Source organism: Musca autumnalis, unplaced genomic scaffold (assembly GCF_047663935.1).
Source record: "Musca autumnalis isolate F117 unplaced genomic scaffold, ASM4766393v1 scaffold_4, whole genome shotgun sequence".
Taxonomy (NCBI): domain Eukaryota; kingdom Metazoa; phylum Arthropoda; class Insecta; order Diptera; family Muscidae; genus Musca; species Musca autumnalis.
This window is the reverse complement of record NW_027411977.1, coordinates 22,609,981-22,621,425: the sequence shown is the minus strand read 5'-3', so window position 1 is coordinate 22,621,425 and position 11,445 is coordinate 22,609,981. Positions and strand designations below refer to the sequence as shown.

General features: G+C 41.4%; 1 protein-coding gene across 1 annotated transcript in view; it reads right to left on the bottom strand.

Annotated features, from left to right (window-relative positions):
- Positions 1 to 111: 111 nt before the first annotated feature.
- The window catches only part of trio (trio Rho guanine nucleotide exchange factor), a 47,114-nt gene continuing 35,780 nt past the window's right edge, over positions 112 to 11,445 (bottom strand). The window contains exons 9-10 of the mRNA XM_073981118.1: positions 644 to 895; positions 112 to 548 (exon numbers count right to left, since the gene is read on the bottom strand). Coding sequence (XP_073837219.1) covers positions 294 to 548; positions 644 to 895 — 507 coding nt within the window. The 3' untranslated portion in view covers positions 112 to 293. The remainder of the gene's footprint in view (positions 549 to 643; positions 896 to 11,445) is intronic.

The window sequence follows — 11,445 nt, the reverse complement described above, 5'->3', positions numbered from 1 at the left end:
AAATTTAGTTTCACTTTTTTTGTTATATTTGCGAATGTGGTTATGCATGTGTGTTTTTGTTGTTTTTTTTAATAATTTAGAGTGCACATTTTAAATGTTGACTTGTTCTTCTTTTGTTGTTTTGATTGCAAATTTCCTCAATAATTGTTTCTATTTGTTGATTTTATCTCCAATTGTTTTGTTGTACGAAACAAAATACAAATTGTAATGTCTACTTTTAGGCGCTTGCAAATAGTGAAATCGATTTTCATGTTCTTTGTTATCTTTTAATAATCATGGATAGCTGCTGCTGGTTATAGTTGTTCACTATTTATTTGGCTATGCTGCTTTTGCAGTTGTTGTTGCTGCTGTTGATAGGCTATGGGGCTGGTGAGAGCTTTGAGGAAATCATTTTGAATTTGCAATTGTTTGCGTATGGTTTCTAACCAATTGTGATGAGCATCAATGGTAGCAGCATAACATATCATGTTTATGTTGGGTCGATTTGGATCAATCGATTTTAGTTGGAAACGATTGTTTGTTAACTCTTCCAGTTGCATTTTATTAAGCTACAAAGAAATGGCAATAAACGAGAAGAAGAAAAGGAGGATGTCATTGAATTACATCCAAGATAATGTGAAAGCAGCAGCAGCCTTTAACTCACCTGCATATGTGATCGATAAATATAGGTTGGACTTGCGAATGGTCCCTTTGCATTGTGTCTTTCTGTAAAGAAGATACCCTGATCGAAGAGAAATACGTACAGTTCACGTGCCTTTCGATCTGTGACATTTTTTCCTTGTTCCAAGCACGTTAGCAGACCGTGTAATAGTAATTTGCCTTGGGCCGTTAAATTACCATCGAAATTCTTAAGACGGCGCAGTTCCATGGTATCATTAACATCTTTGCAAATGGCCTGTAAAATGGATATACAGATTTTTATTAGTTATATAAAACTATGAAAGAATAATTGTGAATAATATTTAGAGGGCGTCAGTTATACATATGTCGATGCTTTCCTATGGATTACCAAGTCATGGACCATATACTCGCGAGCTGTGCTTAAGTGCTAAAGGGATCTATACGTAATTTCATTAACTTTGTCTGAGTTCCAGGACATTGTAACATAAGGACAGACGAATTAGAAGATGAACTATGCTAGCGAACTAGTCGATCGATCTATCAATTGAAGCGGCAATATATCCCGGAATGCCTGCTCCGAATTAGAAGATGGACCAATTGATGAATCTGTTCGTATATTTTTCACCATGAGAGCGGCAATATATCCCGGAATGCCTACTCCGACCTCTTTTGGTCCGTGCCGGGATAGAGATGAACCTCCAGGCCATACGACGACAACAAACGCAGCATATAACAGCAAATGTTGTTGGTCAGAGTCACAAAAATGCATCATTTATGCATTTATGGAATTGTCAAGGTGGATTTTCGTATGAATATATTCAACTATAGTTGTGTCCTGCATTACTTACTTACTTACTTACTTAGCTGGCCCATTACAGAACATTTGTTCTATAGGCCGAACTAAGAAGAGATCTCCATTCCTCTCTATTTGTTGCTTTGCTCTCTGGAATACCGCGCCTTTTCATCTCAACATCCACTTGTTTGCGCCATCTATTCCTTGGCCTGCCAATTCTGCGTGCACCGCCATGTGGCATGTATTCATACGCCTTTTTAGCGGGTTCATCATCGCTCATTCTTATGATATGGCCTAGCCAACGCAATCGCTGCATCTCGATACGTTTAACAATATTCATGTCGTTGTATAGCAGATACAGCTCGTGGTTCATGCGACGTCGATATTCACCGTCAACGCAGATTGGTCCGTAGATCTTTCGAAGAATTTTTCTCTCAAACACACCAAGCACTGCCATGTCTGCTTGCGCAAGTACCCAGGCTTCGGAGCCATACATCAGCACGGGTAGTATCAGTGTTTTGTAGAGCGTTATTTTTGTTTGACGAGATGTGGCTTTGTTTTTAAACTGCTTACTTAATCCAAAGTAGCATCTGTTGGCCAATACAATTCTTCTTTTTATTTCACAACTGATGTCGTTTGTTGTGTTGACGGAGGTGCCGAGGTAGACGAAGTCTTTTACTACCTCAATATTATAGGAACCAACTTCCACAGTCGGTCCGAGCTCAATGGACGCATTGCGCGTCGACACCATCAACTTGGTCTTCTCACCGTTTACCGCCAGACCCACTTTAGCAGATTCTCCTTCGACCTTTATAAAGGTATCAGTTACTTCTTTTACTGATCGACCCATGATGTCTATATCATCAGCATAAGCAAGTAACATGTGACTATTGGTGTAGATTGTGCCACTTCTTTTGACGTTTGCCTCTCGTATAACCTTTTCTAGCAGGATGTTGAAGAGGTCACACGAAAGGCTGTCTCCTTGTCTGAAACCTCTTTTGGTACCAAACTCTTCGGAGAGGTTCTTTCCTATTTTAACTGAGGACCTCGTGTCAGTTAAAGTCATTTTACAAAGCCGGATGAGCTTTGCGGGAATACCAAATTCAGACATGGCTTGGAATACCTTTGAGCGCAGCGGACTGTCGAAGGCTGCTTTATAATCGACAAAAAGGTGGTAGGTGTCGATCTGCATCTCTTGGGTCTTCTCCAGGATTTGCCGCAGGGTAAATATCTGGTCAATGGTGGACTTGCCAGGTCTAAAGCCGCATTGGTATGGTCCAATAATCTCGTTGACCATTGGCTTTAGTCGTTCGCACAATATCCCTGACACGATCTTGTAGGCAATAGGGAGTAGACTTATGCCCCTATAGTTAGAGCATACAGTCTTATCTCCCTTCTTGTGGACGGGGCACAGGATACTCAGGTTCCAATCGTCGGGTACTCGTTCTTCCTGCCAGATGGTGCTAACTAGCTGATAAATACACCTTATCAGCGTGTCGCCTCCGGTTTTGAACAGCTCGGCTGGTAAGCCATCGGCCCCTGCTGCCTTATTATTCTTCAGCCGATTTATTGCTGTCTTTACCTCATCTTGGCTGGGCAGTATACATTCAATACCATCTTCTGGGATTGGGACTGTGGTATCTTCGTCTTCTTCGCTGCTATTGGATACCAACAGATTTGAAAAATGTTCTTTCCATATCCTGAGTATACTATCTGTATCAGTTACCAAATTACCTTGCTGGTCTCTACAGGAGGATGTGCCTGTACCAAAGCCATCAGTTTGATGCTTGACTCTTTGGTAGAATTTTCGGACTTCGTTCTGGCTCCTGTACATCTCGATTTTTTCACACTCCCGCTTTTCCATCTCTCTCTTTTTCCTGCGGAAAAGACGTTTCTCCTCTCTCCTTTTCTCCCTGTATCTCTCTCGTGCGCTACGCGTTGCTACGGATTGTAAAGTAGCCTTATATGCCGCATTTTTCTCTTCGGTGGCAGCACGACACTCCTCATCATACCATGGATTCCTTGGTGGAGGTCTCTGGTATCCAAGTATGGATTTTGCGGCTGTTTGCATGGAGTGGGCAATGCTTTGCCATTGCGCTGATATGTTATCGGGATGAGGAGGGCTTTGATTAAGCAATTGGGCTAGTTGAGTGGAATATGCTGTGGCTATCTGTTGTGATTGCAGCTTACCGATGTCTAACTTTCGTGTTGTGTCTGCTCGTACTTTGTTTGCTACGTTTAAGCGGGTGCGTACCTTTGCTGCAACAAGGTAGTGGTCCGAATCAATGTTTGCGCCTCGGAACGATCGTACATCCAACACGCTCGATGAATGTCTTCCATCTATCACAACATGATCAATTTGGTTTCTTGTTTTCTGATCTGGAGACAGCCAGGTGCCCTTATGAATATCGAGATGATTAAATCTGGTACTGCTAACTACCATGTTTTTTGCAGCTGCAAAGTCTATCAGTCTCATACCATTGTCAGATGTTTCACTGTGGAGACTGAATTTCCCGACTGTTGGGCCAAAGATATTCTCCTTTCCAATTTTGGCATTAAAATCGCCTAGAATGATTTTAATGTCATGGGCAGGGCAACGGTCATATGTTTCTTCTAAGCACTCGTAAAATATATCTTTGGTCTGTTCGTCCTTTTCTTCAGTGGGAGCATGAGCGCAAATAAAGCTGATGTTGAAGAATTTAGCTTTTATTCGAATTGCAGCAAGTCTTTCATTCACTGGAGTGAAGCTGGATACAAGATGTTTTAGTCTCCGACTAACTACGAATCCACAACCAAACTCATGCTTTACGTCATGGCAGCTATAATACAGTGCGTCACCTTTAGGTGTTGTTGTGACGCCTTTCCCAATCCATCGTATTTCCTGTATGGCAGTAATATCGGTCTTGTACTTTTCAAGTACGTCTGCCAATGCGAAGACTGCACCTTCTCTATAAAGAGTGCGAACATTCCAGGTGCAGATTCGCAGATCATGGTCCTTAAAACGTTTGCGGGGTTCGTCAACTTTAGAGGGGTTTGTTTTTCTTTTCTTTCGTTTTTTCATAGTAGGCTGTTTTTTCTAGGGGAGGGTTACTAACCCGACGCCCAAACCCAAGTTTTTAACGTTCTTATGGGTGAACGCGCGGCACATGTTAGCTCACTACCTTTAACGGGTGTTAGAGGCAGTTCCCCAGGTGACACCACGGGGAGGTCAGTGTCCACTTGGGATGAAAGAGGGACCAAGATAAATCCTGGGCTTTGCCATGTTAAAACCGGTCAGGACCGTTCCTTGGTATCTTCCATCCCCTACGTCCTGCATTATGTGGACATTATTAATTCGCTTTTGGAGGGCAATAGCCGTCTGGTGCTATGAGACTTCAATGCTCATCATGACCTCTGGCATTTCGGGTGCAGCGTTGGTTGAGCAAATTGACGGCTCTACATTTTGTAGGATGAACGAAGACGCTCCAAGGAGGATAAGGGGAGATTTCATAGCTCGACAGACATCATCATTGTGTCACACGGTCTGATAAATGACGTGTCCTTATAACCCGTAATTTTCCTTGGATCAGACCATCTTTCGCTCATCGTTTCTGTTAACAGACTACCGGACTTTATAACCTCTGAACGCCATACTTTTCTGAACCATGGAAAAGCTGATTGGCCAGTATGTACCAATCACCACTTCAGATAACTCCCCATTCTCTCAGATCCTTGGGTACCTGAGAGAACTTTTCGGGACATCATTACAGCTGCAGGCGCTCGCTACATACCTGATATTCGAATAACCGAATTTAGATCAAATTTCCCAGCAGGGGCTACGGGACTAGCAAATGAGTCAACAGGTCAGAAGGCGAATATAACGAAAGACAGGATAAACCACCTGAAGCAATGCAACGTTGGCAGAGGCTTAAGTAAATAGCGAGGGTAATTAACTCTCGAATCTGGGAAAAAATATGTTACTTTTAACGGCGTGACAGTGACAGATTCGAACAGGTGCCCTTTTTAACCGGCAATTTTTAGAGCACCCCGAGTGTGCTAGGCCGAAGGGCGGTACGGTACCACCATAATTTAAAATGTGTAATGTTGCAGACGTCATGCGAAACGCAAAATCATCCACATGAAATCTGAATGGTAATGCTTCAGAATATAGATGAATCCCGGGGTTTAGTATTTAACAAGTTTCTTGAAACTATCGTTAGCCACACAGGGACTATGTTGCTGTATGCTGCGTGAACACAGTCCCCAGTGAGTCGTCGTCGGATTACGAAACTACCTCGTCGTCTGACTACGAAACTCCCCCGCAGTCCCCTCGACAACAACCGCACACGCAGACTTTAACACCTGCCGTTGTTGTCCCAATCCCAGAGAATGTATCCTTTTTGCAATTTAATTGCAATGGACTCCGAGGTAAGATCGAGGAAATAGTCGATTTCATGAGTCGGAAGAACACCAAGTGGAGAAGTGGAGGTGGGGGATTAGCTTTCCTATTGCACCAGTCTGTCCAATACAGACCTATCTCGCTTGAGCCTGTCTCTAATGACCCGTACATGGAATGTAGGGGGTAGCAGTCAGGTGTGGTACTGCCGAGATAGAGTTGCTGAACGTATACATCCCGCCGAGAAATAACTGTATCTCATATTACGTGCCTAACCTTAGCACGCTTTTGGAAGGTCATAATCGTCTGGTCCTGGGGGACTTTAATAAGCACCATGAGATGTGGCATTCGGCCCTCGGAAACGACCAGAGAGGTACAGCGCTGGCTGAGCAGATTGTCAGCTCTACGTTTTGCACGATCAATGAGGACGCCCCTACCAGAATTAGAGGAGAGTATTACAGCTCGCCAGACATAACCATCGTGTCACCTAGTCTGACAAATGACGTTACCTGGCAACCCGTCATTTCCCTTGGATCAGACCATTTTCCCATAATTGTCTCCATTAGCAGACTACCCGATTTCATTTCCTCTGAACTCCGCACATTCGTCAATCATAAAAAAGCTGATTGGCCGAGTTTCAGAGAGTTCACCAATCACCGCTTCAGAGAATTGCCCAATCCTTCTGATGTTCGGGTAGCGGAAAGGACGTTCCGGGACATCATCACTGCTGCAGCCGCTCGCCATATCCCTGCTGGTCGAATACCCGAAGTAAGACCAAATTTCCCAGCAGAGGCGAAGGGATTAGCAAATGAGCATAATGAGCTTCGCCGAACCAACCCCAATGACCCCAGAGTCAGGGAGCTGACACTTGAAGTTAACAGGCTGGTCGGCGAGCATAAGCGGAACACGTTGTTAAATCATCTGAAGAGTTGCAACATTGGAGCCGGTATAGGTGAATTGTGGGCAACGGTTAAGTCACTCTCGAACCCTGAAAGAAGGGAAGATAGGACCTCAGTCACGTTTGGCGACGTTACGTTGACTGACCCGAAGAGGTGCGCAAGTTATTTCAATCGACAGTTTGTCGAGCACCCCGAGAGTAACAGGGCGAAGAGAAGAGTATTACGTCGCATCAGATCTATTCATGCGGAGGAGGAATCACCACAGTTTACAAAGGATGATGATGCCAATGCCATAAGGAACGCTAAATCGTCCAAAGCTTTGGGCCTGATGGAATTTCCATGGTAATGCTGAAGCAGCTGGATGAGCCGGGAATGGAGCATCTCACTAAAGTTCTCAACTTGTCGCTATCCACCCTCATTGTTCCCGAAGTCTGGAAAATGGGCAGGGTGGTCCCACTACGAAAGCCCGGCAAGGATGCCAGCAAAAGTGAATCGTACAGGCTGATTTCGCTTTTGTCGCCCGTAGCAAAGACCCTTGAGGCCTTAGTCCTCCCCAGTATCAGAAATAGCTATCGAGTTGCCGATCATCAGCATGGATTCCGTAAGCAGCACAGCACGACAACTGCGCTGCACGCCATTACCACACCTATTTGTCAAGGACTCAACCAGAGACGGCCGTGCGATAGTGTTGAAAAAGAAGAATGAACTACCTAATACTACCACTGTACTTATTGTGTTTGAAAAATATCTAGTTAACATAGTTTTTTGTAGTTGTCATGTTATACAGAAAATTATTAAAATAAATTTTCATTCGTTGTGAAACCTTTAATAAAATAACAGGTTATGGGCCCTTCCGCGTTTTAAACTCGAAAATTAAGATAATTTGTGATCATACGAAAAGAATAGCGAGAAAGGAATATGGCAACGAATATGCAATTGGAGAAACTTCGCGGAAGCGTAAACTTCGAAGACTGGAAGTTTGCAGTGGAAGCATATTTCCAAATGAAAGGTCTGTGGAAATCCATTGAAGGAACGGAAGATAAAGAAGACAAGAAAATTCAAGCCAAGGCAGAATTAGTCTTATTGGTGGACAAGTCTGTTTATCCTCATATACGAGAATGTGCAAGTGCAAAAGATATATGGACTGCATTAGCAAAAATTTATGAGGACAATGGCCTTGTCAGGAGAGTTGGATTAATTCAAAAATTCTGCTCAACAAAATTGAAAGATTGTTCAAATGTTGAAGAATATGTCAATGAGATAATCAACTCGGCGCACAAACTAAGGGCTGTTGGACTTAACGTAGATGAAGAGTGGATCGGATCAATGTTGTTAGCTGGATTACCGGATGAGTATAAACCTATGATTATGGGGATTCAAAGCTCGGGTATAAAAATAACAGGTGACGCTATAAAGTTGAAAATATTGCAAGATGTGAAGAATGAAGCAACTGAAATGGCTCTAGCTGGCAACAAAAAGAGAATTGGCAAATATGTTAAAGGGCCAAAGTGTTATAATTGCAATCAATATGGTCATATAGCCGCCAAATGCCCGAACAAATCATCCAAGAAATTATTCTCAAAGAAAGATGGTGGGAATTCTGCGATGGGAGCGTTTACGGTACGTAAACTGAATAACAATGATTGGTACTTCGATTCCGGCGCCACAGCCCATATGTGTTCAAGTAAGGAATTTTTCAGTGATCGATATGAAGAAAAAAATTCTGAGGTAATCATAGCAAATAATTCTACAATGCGCGTCGATGGAATTGGAAATGTCAACATGGTTTCATTGGTGGGAAACTCCAAAGAAGAAAACGTTACTTTTAAAGATGTTCTTCATATTCCGGATTTGTATATCAATCTACTGTCTGTTTCAAAAATTGTTGAAAACGGATTCAAAGTTGTATTTGATGCAAAAGGCTGCAGAGTTATCAACAATTGTGGCGATATTATTGTTACATGAGATTTGGTTGAAGGAATGTTTCGTATAAATTTTTCAAGTAACAAAGCTATGGTTTCTCAAGGTAAGATTGAAGAAGGCAATTTGTGGCACAAGCGAATCGGTCATGTAAACAATGAAACACTGAAGAAAATGGCATCAGGAGCTGTCATTGGAATAAATTGTGAGATAAGTAAAGAAAATTGTATTCCTTGCTTGAAAGGGAAAATATCAAGAACCCCATTTAAGGATGCAGGAACTATAGTCAACGGTATATTGGATTTAATTCATACTGATCTCTGTGGCCCAATGGATACAGATTCCATAAGTGGTTCTCGATATATATTAACTTTTATAGATGATTACTCGAGAAAAGTTTTTATATATTTTCTGAAACGGAAGTCTGAAGTTGCTGAAAAGTTCGTTGAATTCAAAAAATTTGTCGAAAATCAAACAGGACGAAAGATTAAAGCTTTGAGGAGCGACAACGGAACCGAATACTGTAATGAAAGAATGAGACGCATTTTTGTTGAAAACGGTATTTATCACCAAACTACAGTACCATATTCGCCTCAGCAAAATGGCGTATCTGAAAGAATGAACAGGACCATTATAGAAAAAACTAGGTGTCTTTTGATTCAGTCGTGCTTGCCCAAAAAGTTTTGGGCTGAAGCAGCAAACACTGCAGTTCATTTAATTAACTTAACACCGACGAAAATGTTAAATGATATTTCTCCGGAAGAAGCATGGTCAGGTAAGAAGCCCTGTTTAACGTATCTCAGAGTGTTTGGATGTAGAGCTGTAATTCACATCCCTAAGCCAAAGCGTAATAAATTGGATGCAAAGGGAAAAGAAGTTATATTTGTTGGTTACAGCAATTCCAAAAAGACTTATCGTTTCTTTGATCCCGGTAGAAACAGCGTTGAATTAAGTAGAGATGCTAAGTTTTTGGAAAATACATTTTGTGAAGATATGCCAAAAGATGATGCAAAATTCTATTATTTCCGCCGATGCGATTCAGTGGGGGAAATAGCGTCTAATGTCCCTAATGATGATAATGTTTCTAATGCCTCTAATGATGATGATGTAAATGATGATACATTGCAAGGTACAAATGATCAAGCAATAGAAGAGAGACAACGTGATCAAGAAAATTCAGAATCGGAATATTATTCAGACGAAACGGATTGTTCCTCTTTTCTTGGTTTTGACAATGTATCGGAAAACATGGATCCAAGATTATCAGATACGGGAATCGCACCGACGAATAATATAAGGAGATCAACAAGAATTTCAAGACCAACAAAAAGATATGGATATGTGTGTCATGCATCAAGTGAAGATGAAGAACCAAAGACAGTACAACAAGCATTGGGAGGAAACAAAAAGCAAGAGTGGAAAAAGGCAATGGATGACGAACTAGCAGCCTTATCACAAAATAAAACTTGGAAAATTACTGAATTGCCAAAAGGGAAAACACCAATAGATAGTAAATGGTGCTTTAAGGTAAAACGCAACTCGAAAGGAGAGATTGAGAGATACAAAGCTAGACTTGTTGTAAAGGGATACTCTCAAAAATATGGGATAGACTACGAAGAAACTTTCTCTCCGGTGGTGAGGTATTCCTCAATACGTCTACTTTTAAGCTTGGCAGTTCAGCATAATCTTGACATAGATCAAATGGATGTAGTAACAGCTTTCCTGCAGAGTGAATTGGAAGAGGAAATATATATGAAAATTCCAGAAGGTCTTGAGGAAAGCAAAGGAAAAGTTTGTAAACTAAAGAAGTCATTATATGGCCTTAAACAAGCTAGCCGGGTTTGGAATAAGAAATTAGATGGAACATTAAAGAAAATTGGGCTAATACAATCTAAAACCGAACCTTGTGTATATTTCAAATTGAACGATACGGAAATAACATATGTCGCAATATATGTGGATGATATTTTGATCCTTACGAATAATCCTGAATCAAAACAACATATTAAGAATTGCTTGTCAAGAAATTTCAAAATGAAAGATATTGGTGAGGCAAGTTACATTCTGGGCATGAGAATCACAAGAGATCGTGAAAATGGAAAATTGTGGTTGGACCAAGAATTGTACATCAAAGGTGTATTGAAAAGATTTAATATGCAAAATTGTAATTCTGTTTCTACACCATTAGATGTCAATCAAAAATTAACGAAAGATATGAACTCTTCGAAAATGGACCATGACGTACCTTATAAAGAAGCTGTCGGAAGTTTGTCCTATGCCGCTCAGGTCAGTCGCCCCGATATATCATATGCAGTGGGGGTACTGTCAAGGTACAACAATGATCATGAAAAACCACACTGGGAAGCTGTCAAACGGGTAATGAGATACCTTAAGGGCACAGTGGATTATAAACTTCAATTTTCGAAAGATGACACCAAATTTATAGAATGTTTTTCCGATGCTGACTGGGCAGGTGACCTTGATGATAGAAAATCTACCTCTGGATACATTTTCAAATTTCAAAACGGTTGCATTTCATGGAACTCGAAGAAACAATCAACAACGACATTGTCTACTACTGAAGCCGAATACATGGCAATGGCTGCATCTGCGCAAGAAGCATTATGGTTGGGATCGCTATTTAAAGAGCTTGGAAATTCTTCTTTCATCAGTATCAAATGCGACAATCAAAGTGCAATAAGTTTGAGCCACAATAGCACATACCACGCACGATCCAAACACATTGATATAAGACACCATTTCATTAGGGAATTGGTTGAAGATAAGAAATTGTGTATTGAATATCTAAACACAAACGAGATGATCGCCGATATTTT